Consider the following 24,800-nt stretch of genomic DNA (forward strand, 5'->3'; position numbering starts at 1 on the left):
TGTAAAACGTATCGCGAGTTACATACGATTCGAAGCAGCGTGACTCGCGCCATATCTTTGGCGGCCGCGATACCGTATTGAATTCATATTTACTCGTGCCGATCAAGGTTGATTTGAATTGCTTTCTATCCGCGCTAGGCCTTGTAAAGCGGTTGATCGGGGCAGACAGTTGTAACAGTTCGTAAACCTTAATTGAGAGCTATGCCGGCTATGCAAGTCCGTATCGCTGACAGGACCCCCATTGTCGCATCGAGGGCTACGTTGTCGAGCAGGACCGACGTTTCCTTCGAGAGTCGAAGAAGATGACGGCGTTGTGAGCCCAAAATAAAGCGCACACCTATACGCGTCCATGACTCTTCAAAAATATTTTAGGACCAATTTTAAGAAGCAGAAACTTTTCAAGCAGGCAGTTTTCATTTGTATATATATATATATATATATATATATATATATATATATATATATTATATATTTTTTTAGATATTAACAGACAAATATTAAAAGAATTCTATATTTATATCCGATAACATCGCTGTAATATTATTTGTTATAGATAAAAAATATTTTCGAATCTATGACAATTTTAATAGCTTGTAGCAAAGTGCTCGATTTCGCGTGAATTTGATTTTAGAGATAGATTGAATTTCGTATTCATAACGTCGAGCTCAGCGTAACGCACCACTCAACAACGATATATCATATCGTCGAATGAAAAAATGACCGGAGCGTAGGTAGAAACGGGGATGAAAGATTCGAGAGGGATCGACGAGGAAGAGAATAACGAAAAAAAGGAGAGAGAGAGAGAGAGAGAGAGAGAGAGAGAGAGAGAGAGAGAGAGAGAGAGAGAGAGAGAGAGAGAGAGAGAAAGAGAGAGAGAGGAGAGAGAGGCGGATTTTTAAAGGGGAAAAGGGATAGATAGAGAAGCCTGCGGTCGTGGATGGTCGCTATCAGGGACTTGCTATGATTAATGATCGAGTACAATACTGTTTTCATTAAACTCATTTCACTGCAGCTCGCATGTACCGCCATGGTACGGGCGACCTATGGCCCAGGGCATACGCGCGCCCTTGGGCCCTTTTTCACGTCGGCGGTAGGGTCGGTTGGTCGCTTGATTATGACGTCTCTATAAGGATCGACCTTGGCCGACTCGAATGGCGTTCGACTGAATTCGGCCATTGTTGCCGAACTTGTTGACGAGCTCCATCTTAAATTCGTCGGCTTCGTAATCATCTTTGTTGGAATTACGTTTTATAATCGGACTCTGGTACCGATCACATCTCTTTTCGAAAGCGAGGTTCCTTCACCTTGCTTAATACCTAAGCTTTTAGATGCCGCAACGTCGTTAATTACGGTCAACGCTCGTTACATCTCAACACTCTTTCAATTTAATTTTCCAACCAATTTAATCCTGGTTACGATTTATGCACTGTTATTAATTGACTAATTATAATTTTAACAAATAGATAAATATTTATAATATTATATAATTAATAAAGTTTAACTTTACTTGTCGCGATGAGTTTGCCTGAACATTTTATGTCATCTCAGAACGAAAGGAAATCCTTTCGTTCAATCAAACTTATCGCTCATCGGAAAAAGTTATTTTCAGGATGATGCCAAAGAACCTGAATCGCAGGAAGATGATCCTTGGGCAGGACTGCCTTATACTGTGGATCTTGAAACCGGTGAGTTTATTTGCAATATTTCTGTTTTATCTCTGAATCATTTTTTATATTTTTATAATAATTCAGTAAAAGAACGCATTTAATCGATCAAAGGTGATCTCATACTATGACTACAAATAATTTAATCTATTTTAATCTATTTTCAAAATTAATCAAAATTATTATTCTATAAACATTTCTTTATATTGCCAATGTGTCGATCGCAGTCTTTATTTCATTCTTTATCATATCGCGTTTATCGAGAATGATCGAAATTTCATTTTCCAATACTAATTCAAGAATTGGTCAGTACATACGTTGAACGCATGTTTCATATTAATTCATGTACTAGCAAGAACAACTAAATACATCTGGCATTCTTGCGGATCTTTATGTCCGGAGCGTATCGAATTAACGCGGCAATTTGTAAGATCCAATCCGAACGTTCACTATAGTCCAAGCCAGCCGCACCTGGCCGCACCTTTGCGCGGCTAATTAGCATAAACACGCCGACCGAATGCACTTCGCCGATTATTCCTTTGGAAATGTACCGTACACCCTGAAACACTTTGTTGCCATACATAGTGAAAGAATTCATTATTATTATAAAAATATGATTTTAAGCTAAGAAAATTGTGTCAATGTCAAATTAAAAATGCAAAAATATATTTCATGCGTTATATGCCGCTCTTATTATAAGGTATTAAAGATACTAGAGCAATTAAATCAAGTATTATAGTTTCTCATGAATAGCGATTACGGATATGATCGAAGACTTACATTTACGTAATCTAAGTAATTGATTCAATGAAATTAAAGACTCTAGAAGCAATGTAAAATCAACAAAATTATCATATAAATAGAATCCGTGTATATACATATATGATATATTGGTAACAAACGTTTATTAAATCAATATATATGGTATATTGGTAACAAACGTTTTAATAAGCTGGCTCCAGTTTTTTTTTTTACATTTTTGTCGCGCATTTTTTGTCGCATAGTAAAAAGAAAAGTATAGTAACACTATACTTTTAAAATAATTAAATACATTACTAGCGAGAAATGTTATGCGACACGAGCTGCATGTGAGAGAACGCTCGAGGACTCTTGCGCGAATGTCGGGAGCAAGAGAGAAATGGAAGGAGACTGTAACGAGCGCGCATGTAACATACCGCGGCGTCTACCTGCATGCCAAGGTGCACTTTATTCAGGTATATAACTACGGGTTTCCAAGCAGGCAGGTTCCAGTTCCGGAGGACTCGAGGTTGGGGAGTGGCTTCAGGAACGCCCTCGCTACCTTCCTCCCTACCTTCTCGTCTTTTCAACCCCACCAGCCTGTCCAGCCCTTCGGTCGGGTTCGGTTCCCCTCTCCTTCTCTGCATTTAATTACTTTGCGCCCGACAGAATATACGCCTAGCTATGAGACACTCTACGTCGAGCGTGCTATCGACGGTTGACGAAGGTCCGCTTGTTAAATTCTCCTTAGAAATTCATATATATATATATATATATATATATATATATCGATGTTTTAGTGATAAATGTTACTGCCTCAAGGATCATTTTAAACACAATTGACAATCTAAGAATATTCGACAACTAAATTTTATTGAATATTATTTTTATATGCTTATACTCGTAAATTTCTAACATTCTATTAATGAAACATTCAAAATAACTCTGTTCGATTTGTACATTTTATTTCTTATAAATTGTGTGTATGTATGTGTAAGAGATTGCCTCTCTACATAGTTATATTTTACAGAGATTATACGGTTTATATAAAAATTATTTTAGGATATTGATGTTTCTTCTTTTTTTATTCTTTTTTAGACACATATGGCTTCTAGTTTATCCGTCAAAAGTAATATTGAAAAATTATTGACAGCTTGAGGAGAGTGCTATGAATTGAAGTATTTCTTCGCTTACGAGAACGATACGCGGAAACAAATTAATCCGTTAGTGTGGTAATAACTTTTTGAACGGAGAATGGACCAAGAAGAGCAGCAGAGCTCATTACGCGGTTATCTCGTCGTCGATCAATCGAGATATTCGGCGCATGGCGTATATGATTAATGAGTTACTAGACTAATACATAAGAAATTCTTCCATCATCCTTATTTCGTAGGGCCTGATGGGAGAAAATGGTGGTCCGTTGTAATATAAAGCAAGAGCGCGATGCGTGTATTGAAAAAGAAATACCGATTGAGTCTATTGAAAATTAATTGTAAAACTGTTTAAAGAAAGTCGACGTTATTTCACCTGAGTCGTGACACGAATCAGTTATAACAAAATCTCATACTTAAGCGAAATCAAAAAATCTCGGCTGCAATTAGCACGATACACGAGTAACAGCGTGTATCGTGCTAATTATATATTAATTTATGTGTTTTAATATACATATATAATAGTTAATACGCTAATGTTTCTTTTTTTAACGATTTGTACAGCACATCTTGTAATTTCTGGATTTTTTCGCTTTGATATTTCCATAACAGATTTACATAAACAAAGAAGTTTCATTTTCAAATAATATATAAATCGATCTTATTTTAATACAAATTGAAAAATTTCATGTAAAGTAAACATTTTTATTATTAATTATTTCTATTATTAAATGTTGAAGACATTAATTTTTTTATATCGTTTTTTTGTGCTAAAAAAGGCTTTGAGTTTGTTTTATTAAAATAAAATCTGTCATTAAAAACTGACATGATATATATGACATAAGCTATTTTGATACTGGATTGTACAAGAACAATCATTATATATTTACAAGATATACTTCGCGCCAATCGCTATATCCGCACGCGAGGTGCTAGTAGTTTGAAATGAAAAGAAACCAAGGGAGAAATGAAAGACGTCAGTATACCATATACGTTACCGGTGCAACGCAAGGTGCTTGTACCAATTTGACGAAGCATGATGGATTATACGGCGGTTCGTGTAAAAAATTTACGTTCACAGAATAAATTATCATAACATTGTCTCGAATGTGTGCGCGCGTATTAAGTGAGCTTTTGGCACATTTTACATATCAATATATCCATTAATCGGTGTCGACTAAATGGATTTTTAGGCCCGCAATGCATTTATTCGAGACGTGTATTTTATTCGTAGCTTGCATTTTATTCATTTTGAAAATACTCGATTCTTGGAAATAGTCCCGCGCGATTCAGCGAGGTGAAACTTATTTGAACGTCGAGATTCTTATCAAAATCTGATGGCTAGTATTTATGTGATTGGAAATTAATAAGAACATAACCCGACTGTGATATACTCGTGATATTTTTATATTTATTATTACGATATTATGCGAACGGAAAGATTCAGATAATGGCTTAGTCGACTATTAACACCTTTTATACTGAATAACTTGTATCGAGATCGATATTGCTCTACGAGATATATCGGTTTTCGTTACGCCTTGTAATTCAAGTCATGTAATAGGCGTTCAGCCTCTACGACTCCACCTTCTTAGATATGTGCCTGTGACATTATCTGTAGCTTGGATTATGCGAATGAAGGAGATTAGATCATATGAAATTATCGCACAGAAACTTTATAATATTCTACAGAAAAGTGAAACAATTTGTTGAACAATTTTACACTTGAGATATATTGATTAATATTACGCAATAAAAATCGATTACTTCATAAGTAATACTGTATTTAATTCTAACATTAAATTTATTAAATTCAAACATTGTTGCATAATACACACTGAGAAAAAAAGTCATTAACTTAACTAAATACGTTTAGTTGGTTATAATTTTTTTAATTCAAATATGTAGATATTTAAATCAAATATTTTATATTTGACTTAAATATCTACATATTTGAATTAAAAAAATTATAACCAACTAAACGCATTTAGTTAACGACTTTTTTTTTCTCAGTGCATGAATAATTATAATTTGCAATTTCCCTCCTACACGATATACACCCGATATACACCCATGTCTTATTCTCACGATAATCGCACACTGATGACAATTCCAACATTCATTCCAAGTGATCGATTTCTTTGCGTAAATTACGAGTTTTTTTTTTTTTTTTTTTTTTTTTTTTCTTTAAGCCGAATGTAATGATGGAAAATGATTTTTGAAACAATGATATTATTACAGATATTCACTCGCGCTGTAAAAATATATTATTGCGCGAAATAATAAACAATATAATAATTAAAATTACACATATAAATGATTAAGATCTACTTTATTCTTTCAAGAATAATTGCATTAGAATATATTTAAGATTATGCGCTTATGACGTATTTTAACTATTTTTAATTAACCGAAAAATTAACGTGTTTAACTATTGAAAAAATACATACTTTTAGCATATTTTAAGTATTCAATCAATAATATTTGTAATTATATTAAATATTTGTAATATTTGTAACGCAACGTGTTGACATTTTATATATGAGCAAACAATTTTTTAGTCTGTGTAATTAGTATTTATATGAAAAATATTTCGTACTATATAAATGAAGCAATATTCTATATTTGTTTTGGACAAGATGTTATCAAGAGCAATATGAAATTATATTTTAAAACAAAATTAAAGAAATAGTCTACAATTTTTTTCGTCAAGCGCTAATGAAAAAGCACTTATCTCTCGTAATTTAAAAGACAATGCAATTTCTTCGATATTTTAGTAAATTGAAGAAACGCTGCATATCGATACAAGACGAAACGCTCGAATTGTAGGATAGCGAAATTGGTGGGGACTTCTCGATAGATAGACGCATGCGTGAGCGCATGAAACCTAACATCTGCCACGTGCGCGGGCGGCGCATAGTGCGTAGATCCGTTGCGTGGACTGAAATCTCGAGGGGGAATGTCGTGAAAGTATGGCCGCATCCGCCATGCGTGTGCGCAGCCGCCTGAGGGTTGACTACTTTTTTGTTCATTTTCAGCTCTAATATAGCTAAATGTTAATTAATGGATAGGCATAGAAGCCATTATATAGCAACGTGTATATAAGTAATTATCTTATCGAATTTCATTACATTATATTTATAAAGTTCAAAGGTGAGGAAGATCCAGATGATCAATCCTTTCTACGATAATAAAATTGAGTTTTTTTTTTACTATATAAGCACATTCATTAAAAATAGTGCTCCGAATATTTATCTACAAGATTTTTTTATACTACGTATACCGAGGTATTTTATTTCGCATATCAATATAACATTTTTCTAGTTATTGCAGAGTTATATAGAATGTAATGCTCTTATATAACCATAAACGAATAAGAAAATTTAAAATATTGAATATTTTTTTTTAGCTTCTATAATCTATAAAAGATTTAAAAAATTATGGAGATAATTTTATAATAACATTTAATTTTGAGTATAAATGTATGTAACACAAGAGAGAAACTGAATTAATATGTTTTATTCCTGAACTTCTTAATTTTAATCGTAAATTATATTGCGATTATAATCACGACGTTGTTACATAACGACAAATATATTCCTGACTTTAAGTCAACGATTAGCATATAACTTTTCGACAAATATAGAAGGATGATATGAAAAGAATAAAAATGAGAATGCAGTTGGCAAAAGACTGATAGGTGTAATCGATAGAACGCGTTGCGTTAATTTCCTCTTTCGATTCGTCAAGGATTGCCTCGAGGGGAAAAAATAATATCCGACTATCTCCACGCGTGGCAATAACCGTGACCAATTTCTCTCGAAGTGGATTTGGAATTAGACGCGGGAAGCCCACTTCGAACCGTTCCGGATCGAGCGCTCCGCGATTCTCGAAAACTCCTCGTCATTCCTCTTTTCGAGAATAACTGCAAAAAATTGGCTAGAATTATAATTCCTTTTTCTTCGCACCCTTCTTAATTTTGCTAGAAAAACTGAATATTTCGAGGATTGTAACAGGGAACGAATGCGCGAAGGATCAAAGGATTTAACAATAATAAATTCCGCAAGAGAAATCATACCCTGGATTTGCCCTGAATTCACCATTCATTGTACAATTTTTGTGGACGCTATTCGACTCCTCACTACGTCCCAAGAGGGAATCAATATTTGGAGTTGTGCGTGTTCCGCCATGTTAGTCCAGCTATGCCCAGCCAGCAGCGGCCCCCATGGGGGATGTGTCTGTGAGGGCAGCTGGCGAGGCGTGTATGGGGTTACAGGGATACTCGGGGCCATGACTTGCCACATCCACCCCTGTAACACGAGCACGCACCATTACTCATATCGCGGCTCGTTGCACGCCACGGATTCGGGACGAATCCAGGAGGGCACTTTCAGGAAGCCTCGGGATGAAAATAGACGGCAACAATAGCCGCGACGTCGTGTCTAGCTTCGTGCCGGTACAATACGTAATGCAAATATATAATCGCGTCAGGATAAAATACATAATACAAAAATATATGTACTCACTGAAATTAAAACATTGGCGAATATGTAGAGCGATATATTGATATCATAACGGATAATTGAGCTTAATATATACCAGATAAAAAGTTATCATAAAATGATATTTCTAATTTTTCTGAACATTTTTTTAAATTATATAAAAAAATTGCATGTTAAACGAAAACTAAAGACGATTATTTGCATATAATAGCCTTTTTCCCAGAGGAGATTATTCGTGCATTTGCACTCATATATGTCTGCAATATACAGTTGTAGGGAAAAAGTATTCGATTTTTAGATAATCTGTGTACATATATATTGCACTTTCACACTTGTGTTAAATACAGATTCTCTAACTATCTTAAGAAACTAATTAGATAATTGACTTTCGAATTCCATCCTTGTAAAACATTTGTTCATACAACGCAGACGTAGAATGATAATATCAAAATTCACTAGCACACAATATATGATCATTATCTGTAATAAAGGCTGACATTGATAATTATATAATAATATATTATATGTTTCTTTCGCATAGCATTCGCAAACCGAGTAACGATTCGAATACCGATCGCAACATCCGGCGTAATTATATCTGTCTAGATTGGCAAGCCGGCTTCAATCCTTCGTCCGAGTGCTTTAATTAATCCCTCCGTTAATCTTACATTAATAAAATGGAATACAGCGTTACTATAGAGCGCTCGTTTTAATGCCGCGTCGACGTGCTCGACAAAAGGGCCGGATTCCTTCTCGACGAGCACGAGCGGCTGTTCATGCATGGCGCTTCTTCGCCATGTCCTTCGTATATCTCAAACGTTTCAATCCTATCGGCGGATTAAAACATTAACATAAAACTCGTATTAGAGTCGAGCTGCACAGTATGTCGGAGATGACGACAGTCGCCAGTAACGATGAAAAATTAAGTTTGTACGCACCTTATTCTCTCTCTTCCTTCTCTTCCTTTTAGCTTTTCGAACTTCTCGCCGCGGTACAATAGAGCTTGTCTACAGTCTGTAGAAGTCGTTACCTGGTTGAGATCGCCTCTACGATTTTGTGAGGTTTTTTGCAAATCATGCTAGTTCTATAAGCGATCGACGTGCCTCGTCGCTCGTCGAAACCTCACCGAATTCGACTTTCGACTTTTGCTACCGGATAATAATATAATGTGGTCGTTCTTTTCAAGAAGAAACTTTTTTTCATCAGCTGCGCAGTATTCATGATAATAATGACATTTTTCAAGTCTCTATTGTTATCTACGAGTGATAAATTATTGCATTTACTTTTTTAAATAAATATATGTTTTATTTCAACATTTTGTTCTCTCTGTGTTATTGATAAATTATATTGAAATGTAAAATATTCTTAACTTAAGCCGGATAAAACACAAATTCAAGTGTGGAAAAGAATGCAAAGCCAAACATTAAATAAACAAAAGACCTATTGCTGGGACACTAGTAGGGCGCGTTCTTATGGAATCTTGTTGATTTAGGATAGATATGTATCAGACCGTGTGGGTTAAGGTCAGCCTGTCACCTGAAGTACCATTAGCCCTTTCTAGACACCCTCTCTGTTCTACCTCCAACCTGTCATTAATGCATCAAGGTACTTTTTGTGTCGATGGACTTTCTTAAGAATTTCTTGCGAACAATAAAAATAACACCTATTTTGTATCAGATATCAAAATAGACTGAATATAAATATAATGATAGAAGAAATGATAACATATGTACGTACTTGTTCAAAAAATCTTATTTGCAATTATATTACATATGATTTATTACAATTAGTCTGATGTTCATTATTTTTTAGAAATCTAATAAAAAAGAGTATTTAGGAAAAACATTTACGACCTTGCTATTTTATAGTCTTTCATAGAATACGAAACAAATACGAAAAAAAGATAGTCATGAGAGCATGTTTATAGTGGCAGCGAATGCTATTCAAACATATATATTAAATGTACAAAATAAATATAAAGATATAAATATTTGAAGATATAAGGTTTGTGCTTAAACCGTTTAAAAAATAATTAAATACTGTGAACATATATATATATATATATATATATATATGATATATTAATCAGACAAATTTCTCACAAAAATGAATGATCTATATTTTAATCAGTAGAAATATATATAAATTTCTCCGTTTATTCAAAGGAAACGAAAGTTCTTTCACATATGAAGAAGGTAATAATAGAGATCGACCGATTTAAAATCTGTTTTGTCATGTGGGTTACTATGTCTCGCGAAAGAATTTGTGCATCACCACAACTTGCAACAAAGAACTTTGGAAGTCAGAACAAGACATATTATAAATCAGTACTTATGAATTAGATTAATAGAATCAGTGTACGACATTATGATAATCAACGTACGAAAATCAAAATTGCTGCATTAAAATTAATTTTCCGAAAAATATATAAATTAAAATAAATAAACAAAATATTGCTATTAATATATTTTTTATAGAAATTTATATTTTTTGAAAAAAAAAAAAAAAAAAAAAAACGGAAGAATTTACTGAATTTACATATAAATTTGTGTTTTTAAGTTACTTTTTGTATCTAAATGTTATTAAAAGTTAACTGTTAAAAATTTACTTTAAAAAATTATGCGCAGGGTTCAAGTTTTATTTAAAATAAAGTCATTTTGAAATGTAGTAAATCTTTCTACGCACAAAGCGTATTATTCTGGATATAAAATCACGATAGCATCTCCGTCTCGCGAGAAGAACGTTCTCGCAGGCCGACGTTCAACTTTTGCAAAGTATCTAATAAATCGTGAACTTTATTGGACAAGCGACGCGTTATAATAAAATATTTCTCACGAGCTACCGCAGTTTGCTCAGCGTGGTTTATACACCCGGCAAAGAGCACACCTGAAGGAAACACCGCACGTCTGACCGGCTGACTGTGATATGACGGAGGACGATAAGCCGGAAGGAGATACGTAACGGGAGACGAAGTTTTCGGAAGTAGAAGTGAGAAAAATGCACCTTCTAAGCATGACTTGACTACCGCTCTCGTGGCTCTCGTGGTGGACGCGTGGCCATCGAAAAGTGCAAGCTAGACACGAAGAGAGAACGTCATACTATGAGGTGGCAACAATGCTCATTGACGGGCACCACCAGATCGAGAATGACTTGTACGTATGAGGTGTTAGCAAGGTTTCTGACCTCGTTTTCAGAATTCTTCCTTGCGAATGAATGCCGTTTAGACTACCTTGCTCTTTCGTGACATCTTGATGAAACGGGAAAATTCGAACCTAATTCTGTTCATCTTTCTTAATCCTGCTAGTCTTATCGTTTGAATATAATAATCGCGCGCATCCGTTAAATTATATAACTTTCTCTAATAATCGTCTAATAAACTACAGAAATTCATTCTCGTTTGCATAATTTACATACACTTTCTTAATTATAAATTATGCATTTTTACTTAAAAAAAATATGAGTCTATTAATTGTGATGATATCTATATATTGCGTTGTTTGATATAGACCTTCGTATTTACTTTCACGTTTACCGAACCGTGTCATGACGTATTCACGGATCTGCAAACTGTTTACTCGAAAAGAGAGGTGTGACATCGTTTTTGTGAGTGTATTCGATTACGGTGGAACGTCCGTTGTTGGAAAGACGACTAACGTTTTTTTGTTGCCATTATTCCCTTAATTATGTTACTTTACCTTACCGCAAATTTCGATACCCGAGTTCGTTTTACAATTGCCAGTGCAACTCACGTCTCATTGTTAATCGAAATGGCTATCGATGTCCGTAACTTGTATAGAATGTCCGCAACGTAACCGTGAAAATACTTAAATCCTAAAATACAACAACTTTATTACACTATTTTCCTACCTAAACAGAGTTAAGTATAAGGAAAATATTCTTTTTAGACAACATCAAAATAATTGTTACTTTTTAATATGTATTACTTATATTATTATCGATATATTTTTACCATTTATTCCGCTCAACAACTCGTGTATTAATTTCTGACGATAAGAATGATAAAAAATTGATCGCTTTGCGACGTTTTATTAAGTGTTACAAAGTAATCGTCAAGTCAGATGTATGCTGAAGGAACAGTGAACGGGTTTAAGCCACTTTCCGACGGCATATTGCTTTTGAATACGCTGTTGAATAACCCTTATTACGCTTTTGACGAGGAAACGAACAGAAAAAGTCAAAGAGAGCGCGTTGGTGTCAGCCGGCGTTCCGGAACGAGTCCAAAATATTGACGGAATATTGAAAAGTACAAGTTCATGCAACCACTATTATTTATCGGCTGCATAAGGTGTTTCAGGCTGCGTTCTTCAGGACAGTTCTGCAGGATTGACTGCGTATTGTTACGTTACAGTTTTGTCGATAGCCCTATAGTTCGTTCGCGGTGGCGTATTGGCAGATACAATGATTTGCACTTATTGGTTAATAAATCAGCGCTACATTTGCCATTAGATGGCAATATTTCTTCGACACATTCATGATGAAGTGACGTTGGCATGGTAAATTGAAATAGCGTCATATTCTTCAGGGTGGTTTAAATCGATTCGCGCGTAGTTGCCTACAGAAAACGGTGTAACATTTTTCGAATCTTGATTCAGAATTAAGAATCAACAATGAATAATGAGCAAAACTATACTGTTGATTGACAATCCTTTGTTGTCCTGCGTTTAATTCATTTTGTGTTTTACGATAAAACATTGACTGCATCGAGCAATTATTTTGAATCAGTTTTAATTTATAAAGATGTTCAAATTTTCTAAACATTATTTATGTAAAAAATATATTTGAAAATGAATGATTCATATGGAAATGACGTTATTTATCTTTTAATTTGTAGATTTTTTCTAATTTTATTTTTTTTTCGATTATTTATAAGAGAATTTATTTAACTATGAATATAATTATGATATCATCAAAAATTGTCACAATCACAAAATTTACACATTTATCGACTATCTGGTGTCACTGTCAAGCAGTAGCATAATGTGCATAAAAAACATACTGACCGTATCAGTGGCAATTATGAAATTATTCCAATATATGCCAGCTGATCTCGAACCGCGTTCGAATGAAAGTGACGACACAAGAATAAAAGGTATCAATGGTGCGAGCATTTGACAGGATTTAGATAGCATCTTAACAGCAGTGGTTTACAAGCTTTATCATACGGTGATTTTAACCTAGTGACTGGCTCTTGGAACGGCTAATCACTGCAAGAGCTAAATAGGCATGTTTATATAAACATATAAAAACAATGCTAATACTAAATCATAGTAATATGTAGTAATATATAGTAATGGATCTTCATTTTACAGATTGCCTCCGTTTTATCGGAATTTTTTTGTTTTTTTCCTACTGATATTTATTATATAAAATGCCGCATACATTAAAATTTAAATTATTCTAAAAATGCATATGCTTCCTTCTATCATTTATGATACAATATGTTTAGTAATTGATTCTAAATAGAAAAATTAAATTTTTAATCACTCTTCATACACATTAACTTAACATGTATATTATTAATATACATATTATTATTTTTAGAAGCAGTCTGTAGAATAAAATTATGTTAGTTAATTGAAATAGACTAAGATAAGACTAGATTCAAGGTTCTTGGTTTTCAATATTAAATAATTTTAAAAGAGAGCATAATCCTTTTACTCATGTTTTTTTAATTATCAAATATCAATATAAATAAGAGCCTTCTTTCGAAGTTACGTTTTTAAACTTTTGCATAACATACATAATTATCTCAATCGCGGAGAAAAAAAAAATGAAAAATGGTATCTCGTAAGATAAATTCCCATTGCGACCGATATTACGACAAACGCAATTGGCGTGGTCTTCAGAGCGAGAGGGAGGGTTGCTAAGTCGGGGGATGACTCGGGGCTATGCCAAGGCGAGATGCACCCCTGACTAAGCCCGTGGCACGGCAACGTCGAGCGGATCAAGCCCGGGTATACGTTCCCGGATCGCAGTGGGGAGTCGGAGAATGGCATTACGGGTAGAGAGACCTTCCCTCCCTTCCCATCTCGTCTCAGAGCCGCGCATTGTCTGGCAGCCATATTGGAGTAACAGCCAACCCTGTCGTGATTGGTCCGTTTTTTAACGGAGAACCCGTGGCTTGGCACAATACCCGACCAGCCCGTGGTTAGGCAATGCCTGGCTATACGATAGTCTATCAGTCGACTCCATGCTGCGCCCGTTTCGAACTCGTCTGTCGGCGGTGCCCGAGTATCATGACTCTCTTCAAGATCGGATTGTATAACACTGAGGCGATCCACGCCACGACGCGATAAAGGGAATGTCCTGTTCAGTCCTCTGTATAGTCCGTGTACATCGAGTTTTCGCAATTTCTTTCTGTTGAAAGTCTATTGCCAGGAGTTGTTGGTCGACAACGGTGATGATGATCTAAGATGATTCATGCGATATTTACAACATCAGTGTAAAAATCTGAAAGCGTTAAAGGGACGCGCTGACGATTAGACTGTACTTTCGGAGTTCCGGGTACGGACAAGTTGTTCGTGTATAATAGAGAGAAACATTCTGTTCTCCATCGGAATATTCGCTGGGAAAGATCGATGCTCCAGTTGAAGAACAACACTACTATTCGAGATCTATCTACGCGGATCTATAAATAAAACAAAGTGCTTAGAGTGCAAGGGCATAAGCTTATCTTGATAATTGTCCACGATTATAAAATGATTATTCAGTGACTGGAACACTGTCAAGGTGGTGTGGTTACTATTGTGAAACAGCATTTTGGGATTACTTTCCGGATTCTTCGACGACATTAGGATCTAATAAATAAAGGTATATATAAACGTCAGGTGGTTGTGTTTATATCGCATGGAAGCGCGACTTGAAGGATTACATAACGCGGGCACACGTGTAGTTGCTTTAACGGCAATTTGTCTTAATCATCATAATTTAACAACAGAAATACGACATGCCATTGACAGTGCTTATGACAGAGCCTAATTTACATGTTGAGTTGATTAATTTTTTTTATTATATATTTGTCTTTAGATATTTTTTAAACATTTTTTGCATTACAATATTTTAATTGTATGCTAATTATTATTCAGGAATTTTATTTTTCATTCGTACATATATACTGATGATTTTATAGCTGATCATAATTTATAAATATATATTCTATAAATATTACTTAGATTTAGAGCATGTTTTCCAGAATCATAATTAAATATTTTAAAACAATTACGAATGCAACTACTTTCGGAATAGAATGTTATAAATCTATGCGACGGCTAACTAATAGTCATAGTTATATATAATCAGTTTACACATTATCTCAAATACATTTCTACAAAATCAACGACAAAATTCTATATATTATAGTATATATTAAAGTACTTGTCCGATTAATAAAATTACAAATATTATTAAGATCTGTATTATTAGCCGTTGTGCCTTTATCAAAGGTACTTCAAAATAATATATTGATTATTAATTATCTTACCATTATAAGATTTACACATGGATCACGTTAAATTTCTAATGAACTTCCGTGTTCAGTTAAAAAGATGAGTAAAGAAGCTCTTAAGAGACATGAAATATGATAAGACACATTTAGGACGCGTCCATCCAATTGATCGACCGGTTTGCACACTCGTCCGACGAAATAAGAGTCGACGAAACGGCCGACAGTTCGGCATCGATCAGGATTGATGATCGCAATTACAATTTATCGTTCACGGCAGGTGACGCGCGATGATTCGCGCGCTTCTTCGGCTCCAAATGAGACGTCAAATTCCGTTCCGGAGTTAACATCGCAAACCGGTATCGGGAACGTCACCTTTTGTCGAGGGGTGCGAATGAGATCGTCGCAACACACACACACACACATATATATATATATATATATATATATATATATATATATATATATACACGTATATTTGTAGTAACCCCCGGGAAAAGGACAATCGTGCCGGGGCATTCGAGTTGGAGGATTCTTTTCCGGCAACGCGTCGTTCGGATACGCTGTCTACGAGCGAATAGGAAGCGGACAAGCAAGCGCGCGTTCCCGATACTTGGCACGGGGAAGATCGTCGGCACCGAAAATTCTGTCGAGTAATGCAAGAATTATTATCCAACCGGCGGATCGTCGGGACGAAGGGAAAGAAAAGAGAGGGAGGGCGGAAGAAAATGGTCGTTAAGCGTGCGCGCGAAATATGAGAAATGATCTGTCGACGTTCCCGTGGCCGTGGAAAAAGCGAACGCGGGCTTCAAAGAAGCCGTGGAATTGAAAAAGCCGGAGGGCCGCGCCATTAGATGCAGCGTGATAGGGCGAATTCCCCGACGGACTTAGTCGGAGGAAAATCTATTCCGACGGTAGAATCTCGAATATTGAGGAAAACTGAGAATTTACTTTTTTTTAAACGACAATCATATTAATAGCAACATGCTTAAAATAATCGGGAACGAAATAATGATTTAACACATTTTGAAAAAAACATATCGTATTTTTATCTCTAAATGTGATAAACAGTATACAATATTTTTTTCTGAAAAGGAAAATAATTTTATATCAGTAAGATATATAAAATATTATGCATATATGCCCGTGTTTCTGAAGTTGATAAGGAATGAAATCTAATTAGAAATATCTGATAAAAATTCTATACTTATTATAAATGAAAGATTTACCTAATTTTTAATTTTATATACAAAAATAATTTTAAAGTATTGTTTAATTTTTTATTTACTTAACTTCAGTTTATTTAAAGCATATTGCAATTTATATTTTTTGAATATTTATATAATGTTTATTAAAATTTATTTCAGAATTGGAGAATAAAGAGAAATCGCATTAAGAGGTTTTTGTTGCGTCCACGTGTATAATAAATCTCTATTGTGGGAATAAGAGCGTAGAAATTACACTTTATAAATATCTGTTTACAACAGAGAAAGAAAAGCAGAAAGAGAATACGTTAATAAAAGTCACAAAAAAATTATGCTGCACCAGTTAAAAATTATACTTGTACCAATTACGCGTGGAACATACTTCAATGTATGGGTACGTGCCTGAAAGTAATTTCACCTCATAATTCCCGGAGCTTTAAATAGGCTTTAACATCGAACGGGTAGGGGCTGTTCCGACTTCCCTCAAATTATAGGCGGCCATTATCGCGCGGTCGGCTTCGCATTTGGGCCAGACAATGGCCGCCACCACTCGTTAATGTAATAGGCATCCAAAAGGTGCGATCTCCCTCTTTACTTCGCACCGGCACCGGCACCTAACCGACAGAAGCCACGCAGGACGAAAATCCTCCTCTTCTACGGCCAACCTGTCCGTCGCGTCGTTTCGTCGGGCGGACCTGCCTGGATCCCAGACAGTGTCCGAAAGAGGAATTATTATTTTATGAGATTATTATCTTTAATAACATCGCGCGTTTCGGCTACGGGAGAAAAAAGTACGCTTTTGTGTTCGATGGAAATGTTCACACGTAGAACTAGCTCGAACTACTCGATATTATCGACATTTTGTCAAGAAACCAGGTAGAAATTTTAAAAGCTCTTTTACCTGTGTTCTCTGCAGTCACATGCATATTAACATAAATATAAAAATAAAATATGTAAAGTTCAAAATAAATATATCACTATATTCAATGTATTCCGTTGAAATTTATAAAGTTTTTTAAAGAAATTATACAGTAATTGTTAAAATTTATAACGCGAATCAGAATATATACTTAATTATACATAATTAATATTATACAAACTATTAATCTTATTTCTGATATTTTAATTTCATTAAAATAATAGCGTGCATTAATTATTGGCATCGACAATATTCAAATTAAATACTTTTAATCCGTGTACCTATGATAAATAGAATATACAATTTTTTTTATCGTATACTAATCTTTTATGTAAAATTGTATTTTACAATTGCAGAAAACAATATTATTTTCATTCAGACATATTTTAACATAAAATGAATTAAATTATGGAAAAAGAAACGAATAATTTTTCAACGCAAAGCTTTTAAATATAAAATCGTTACCTGCTCGAAATATATAAAAGTATAATATATATTATTTTAGTTATCCGTTACGCATTCTAGAAACCGTAAATAATTCGAACAGCCTCATCCATGTCATCTTTTATGCGTATGTTAGGGATGAGACGACGGCGGGAACATATGAGGGTTGTTTAAAGCCGCAGGTGGATCTTCAATAACATCCCTTTTATGCTTCAATTAATTCTTCTCCCTTTCCTCTCAAAAAATTTTACCTGTCTGTTACTAGATGCCAGTTTTCAAACGTTGTGCTTCGTAACGGATTGTTTCTGTCGAGTCATAAATTTATGATACAGTAAAATATTGTGAACTTGGTTTTTCTCACGATAACTCCTGTGCACATAGTATTATAAGATAATGCGATTAATTGTTATACTCTGAATGCTTTGTTAATAGCATGAGGGATACACGAAAAGTAAAGATATGTTTGAATAATTTTAGTGCAATAAATATTATGATGATTTAAAATATTATGATTTAAATAGCTTTTTAAATACGTGGTGAAATAATTTTCTAGAAATGAAAAGTCACGATTATTCTCACATCTACGTCACAATACTGCAAATAATTAGATAAAAAGAGATTAAGTAATTATTTCATGTGAATGTACTATAATTAATATATCCACACATGAGTATTACCTTATAACTATAAATACCGCGTATTACATAAACATAAACATGATTAAAATGCAAATACGTAATGATCATTATTATTTATTCCAACAATGTAAATATGTAGAAATATGCGAGCAATTTTTATAAGTAATGCAAATGCACAAATATCTATATAGTTACTTTAGTAAACTTAAAAAAAAAACAATATAAATACACATAAATATGCATTCGCGGTAGTGTTAATTCTATGACGGTTACCTTATCACAAATGAAAATTATAGAATGCGTGTAAGAAAATCTATAATAACACTTGTCAATGACATGTCAGAATAAAGTTGCACAATAGAGGGAATGAGAAACATCCCTGGATAACGTACTATGCAATCAGACGACTAATTAAATATTCTCAAGATTGAAATGATCTCTGCGTGAACCTTGTAAACGCACGCAAACTTGTTTACGCTGGCTTATGTTTCATCGCCTCGTCATTTCAAGACACGCGTATTTTCCGCGATAAACCATATAATGTCGGAAACACTTTCTTTTTTTTGTTAGATTTCGTGAATCCAACGAATTGATTTAGTCAAATATCAATTGACTCGTCTCCTACGAACATCTATGTACTTCTTTGCAGGTGAATACATTCTCAGCTCCAGCAATCAAAACGGAAGTGGAAGTAGCATCATCGAAGAGGACGGTCCGCTTCTCAACGAAGCATCGTTGGCTTTAGACAACCATCCCTTGGCTGACTTAACCGATGATTCTCTGGGTTTAAACGACACTCTAGGACTCGAGCATGACTTTACATCAGAATTACTCGGAAGTAGTCTCTTGGAAAGCGCTGGCGTAGAGGGCCTGCTCAGCAACGATACTCTAGGCTTGCCCGACGAATTTAATCTTGAGGAGGCGCTTCAGCTCGTTGGCCTCGATGAGGCTCAACCAGAGGTTTGTGAGATACCTTCTACTTGGGAAAGCAATTTAAATCTTCATAAAAAATCAGCGATATTAATAGATCGCCTGTTTTTAAGTTTCAAGTAAATCGTCTTATAACATTGATCATGAAATATTATTCGCCTTTATTTCTGAAATAATTTTTATGATATAATTATCTCTGTGATTAATTGAAATCTTTTATTATTTACACTCGCTCAAGATCAGCAAAAAATGTTTCAGCTTTAATTTCAATAATGATACTTAAAATTTTTTATCTCTTATTGTCTATCTCTGTTAAGTTTAAATTACGTATAACAATAAACTATACATGTAATAATAAAATTGTATATAATTTTTTGTCAACAAACTCTTGTTCAATTGACTTTCGACACAACAAACGCATTAATATATGTTGAACATGGCACGTTGAGATATTTTTATCTTGCGCGATCAATGCCGTGTTCTTGGCGATGTCGTAATCACTACGTAAAGATTAATTATTAGGAAACAAAACCAGAAGTGAAGAAGAAGAAGAAGAAAGAGGATACTACCGAAGACTTTGCAAGTGCAGAGGACGACGCGGCCGTCACCACCTCGAGTAACGCCGAGGTCGCGAAGTCATCCAAGTGCGAGGATCCCGAGACCGGCGACATGATTCACACACCGCAGTTTCATCATCCCCATCATCCACACCACCGCTCCTTCCAGGTACGTACGACCCTGATTTCATTACCTATAGGTTAGAACCTATGTACCAGTGCCTCTCATTACTGCATACACAATGTCATCATGATTGCGACAATATAATGATTTATGTACAAAGTACACATAGGCTTCCTATTAAAACATATGCAATGTCGCGTGAGTAAATCAATGAAAGACTATCTCCTCTAATGAGCTGTCTAACGCGTTTTCTGAATGAGTGTCGTGGATGTTGAATTATTATCTTCTTAATAATATTCTCCAATGTCCTTAATATACTTTAATATTCTTTATATTATATTGTGTATATAACATGCAATCAACATCACCAGAGTTTTTATTTTATCCTAAATTGTTTTGCAACGTACACAGCATTTATGTTTGTGCGTTTTAATATGATCGCGATTTATCCGAAAAATTGACCAGGTTGCAATAACACGTTTAGCTAAATTGACTTTTATATCATCTTATAAATGTTCTTCGCGTAATATATGCGTTTTGAGAAACGATGAAAGAAAGATTCGCGACGTAATCGCCGAGAGTGGCCACGGTATTTGCGATTTTTCGACATTCCGTTAATGAGAGGTTTGTGATGATACCGCGAGGGGCAGCGGTGATATACGAAGTAGAAAACAAACCTCGAGAAGATAAGAATGGCGCGCAAAGCCGCGCAGTTGGAGCGGCGTTTACGGTCCATAAACGGGGACACTCTTTACAGCGTCGACCACAAAAACTGCGGTGCGGCTCCATTCCTGTGGTTCCACACCCTTTCGGGGGCCAGATAATTACATATCGTAAATTAGTATGCATTTTAATGTAACGAGATGATGGGTATATTAAAAAAAAATAGATCGTTTTCGTAATTCATGCTTTTTCTCCAAGAATTTTATATAAACTTTAATTTGTCTTACAATTATTATTAATATATTACACAATTACGTTGATATGCTTGATAATAAGTGCATGCGTATAAACAAAAATCTTGTTTTAAGAAAAAAATATTTTTATTTATTCTCATAAAATATTTCAAAGCATCTACGATTTTATTAATAGTTAATAAAAAAATTGAAATTTATATTTTTCTTACCGTTCTATTTATATTTACGTAAAATCTATGTGTTTAGTATCTCATACATTGTCAGTTTAATATAATCACAATTTAATTACAATTATATTTTGCATTTAAATTCGTTACTTAATTGAACAATTAGACAACTAGAGTACGAAAAAAAATAAAAACATTTCTTATATATTTTTCAAAATTTTTATGTAATTACATTATTTGGAACCTGCATTTTAACTCTTATATAGATATTTAGCAATCTAAACATAAAAATCACAGATGACTATTATTACTTGTTGTTTTAGAAAGATATAACTAGTATCATGTTTGTCTTTTAGTGATAGTTGTTGTCGCGCGATATTTCAAACAATTCGCGAAAGGTCAACTCCTTGAGTGTAATTATTATTTTTGCTTTTTGCTTCATACTTTATGCATACTTTATTCATACTAGTTGCTCCGAAATCACTGAGAAATTCGTTCTGGGAAAACTCATTGATGTTTTATCATCAATGCTACTTTACTCTAACATTTATAATAAACAAGTAATTATTACTTATTTATCAAAAATTTGTCATTTAATAACAGTTAGCAATGATAATCACGTTTTTGAGAAAAAATTCTCCGCTTGCTGGTCGATTATTAACCAACAAACGTTTCTTGCGATAGATATATTTTGCAAATCTTCTTTGTATTCTTTTTTTAAATTAAAAAAACTTGTCAGCCTTCTATACAGTTTACTCGTTGCTACTCAGATCTATCATTTACAACATTTTATTTATGAGACATATTACTCGATATGTTCAATATTAAGATTGTTTCTTGCCCATTATTGCTTTATAGCCTTATAGAATTTTATTGCATTCGCGAGAAACAAGTTCTGCTATTCGAATAGATCGCGCTTATTAGAAAACCATGCGCGTGAACTCGGTACTTCGTAAGTCGCCTGTTTTGTTTGGCATTTTATAAACTATAAATCATATTTTATCACACAGTATCTTGGCAATTCTGCGAGTATAATGCTCAAAAGTCACCTTTCTATTTTATAGACGCAATAGATATTAAACGCGATGTCGTACTTCCTAAGTAACGAGAATATTATTTTTGGATACTTACGCAAAATCTACATATTTGCATATTTATAAAAGCATTAAAAATAATAAAAAGAAAATGTCAATATATGTATATACGTAAAATTGATATGAGAGATATATAAAATTAAACGAAGATTTAAAAACAAAGAGAGAGAAAGACAAAGAGAAAGTTTCACGTTATATTGTAAAAAGTAGAAATATACTAATAATCGTATATGAGAATATGTTATATATGTGCTCGTTTTTTTATGCACATTAGCACAAATATATTTTGACTTTATAGTTTACAGTTATTAATTGTTACAATGATATAATAATGCCATTATTATTCTTTTGTATATACAAAAACAAATATATTGCAGAAATAAGTAGTTATTATTACGTAGTTGCAGAAGTACGTAATTATTGCATCAGACGCGACAGACCAATTACGCGGCAATCTGAAGATATCATTGCTAATACAAACATTGCATAGAGCTGTATATTACGTGTGTGATAATTATCTTGGTATTTTTTCCAACAATCCAGAAAATCAAAAATATGAATAATGTTTTACAAAAAACAAGCTTATCTTTGCACTTTTAAAATTATTTACACATAAGAAAGACGCGAATAGTATATATATATATAATTTAATGGCACACACAAAAACAAACTAATTAAATTGTGCTCCGGACTTCGAAATTCTCGTTAGGAAGTGCATTAACAGATTAATTAACAAAGTACACATGAAATATAACTTTTCAAGACAAAGTTCTGGGATTCGAAACCTTCTTAGAAAATAGGCATTTTCCGGATTTGATCTTTGGTGCTGTTACCGGGTCATGTAACCCGATAAATTCCGTCGGGAAAGCACATCGTTGTAAAAGAGGATGATCGTGACAATGACCTACCCGGGTAGGTAGTCCGCGGCGAATCCGTCCAGCGAAGAAACGTGACGCAACGCGTATGTATGCAGGATTTCTTCGCGTACACGTGGAGGAATACATCTGAAAAGCCCCGCCAATGGGAGAGATAGCATGAGCCCCTACTACCAACGAACCGCGGTGGACGCGATCGCAATGTTTGTGATCCTGGCCGTCGGCGCTGACACTCGACGGACGACACGCGGTTGGAAGTGAACGCGACCGTCGCGGAAAAATCAGCTACACGTTCGTCCGAGAAGAAGCGATCCATCGTGAATATTCGTTTCGTAGATAAACGCGATAAGCGGTTCTACCGGAAGGTTCCTCGAACTTGAATGCGATTCTACCAATAGTGTGGTGTTGGAATTGTTCTTCCAGTTAAGAAGTAGTAGACGTCTTCTCAAAGACACCAAGTTTCTCGCCCACGTATCACCGGAAGAACACTCGTATAGTCAATGAAAAAAACTGGATGCAAAATGAGAACATTGAACTATCGCAAACAATTCACCCCGGTCTTCTTTATTTGATGAGACAGTGACTCTTTTACAAACTTTGTAATTTACATAAAGTTTCGTACGCCTACGATCCAAGTAATCGAAAATCTCAACCTGAATACTAACTTGATGAGTAATATATCGAATTTAAGATTAAACTATACGCAATGGGAGTGATAAAGTTAGTACAATGATAATCTCTATAAAACGCACCACTTATACGATATTCGAAGCGATTTGAACGAGGCCAAGAAACTCTTCTCACGCGGTCACTCGATGAGACCGCCCACGTTGAATACACAAATCTTAGCTTCATGCTTTTCAAGATGATATGTTGTACATCACATCAGAATCGCTAGTGGAATGAGATTTTTGCCTGAATGCAAAAATAATACTCTGTAATAACAGAATATAGTGCGTTACTAAAAATTATAACTAAAATCATAATTGAAATTAATCAAGATTTGTGACGATTAGATGTGTAATTTATACCAAAAGGTGGAAGTTTATTGCAGAAAAAAAATTGTTAAAATATTTGATTTTTTTAATTTCGCAATTTAATAAACGTCAATACGAAGACCGGTGCGTATCCTCGTGCCTAATTCGTATTTCAAGTGAAGAAGATACACATGAATGACGTGCAGCAAGCCTTCGTTAAACCTTATCCACAAACTAACGAGCACACGTGCCAAGGAAATACAGAATGTTGGAGTCTGATATTGGACGAAGGTCTTTTTCAGGTAGATTACACTAATTACACAATATTTATCACGATAACCAAATAAAAATGCATAATGCGATAACAGATACGATAGGTACATTCACGTGTAAGTTAGTGAAGAAGGGGGTAAAGATTAGTGCAAGGTCTTGCGAG

The 24,800-nt window shown here is 34.4% G+C and overlaps 1 protein-coding gene across 8 annotated transcripts in view; it reads left to right on the forward strand.

Moving 5' to 3' along the window:
• Positions 1-24,800, forward strand: part of Cnc (NFE2 like bZIP transcription factor cap-n-collar) — a 96,285-nt gene that overhangs the window by 36,630 nt on the left and 34,855 nt on the right. For all 8 annotated transcript variants that reach the window (XM_072903485.1, XM_072903484.1, XM_072903486.1 and 5 more), the window contains 3 exons: positions 1,610-1,685; positions 19,373-19,683; positions 20,176-20,379. In XM_072903485.1, the coding sequence (XP_072759586.1) occupies positions 1,610-1,685; positions 19,373-19,683; positions 20,176-20,379 (591 nt within the window). The remainder of the gene's footprint in view (positions 1-1,609; positions 1,686-19,372; positions 19,684-20,175; positions 20,380-24,800) is intronic.

The sequence above is a fragment of the Anoplolepis gracilipes genome, chromosome 12, assembly GCF_047496725.1.
Source record: "Anoplolepis gracilipes chromosome 12, ASM4749672v1, whole genome shotgun sequence".
In the NCBI taxonomy this organism is placed as follows: Eukaryota; Metazoa; Arthropoda; class Insecta; order Hymenoptera; family Formicidae; genus Anoplolepis; species Anoplolepis gracilipes.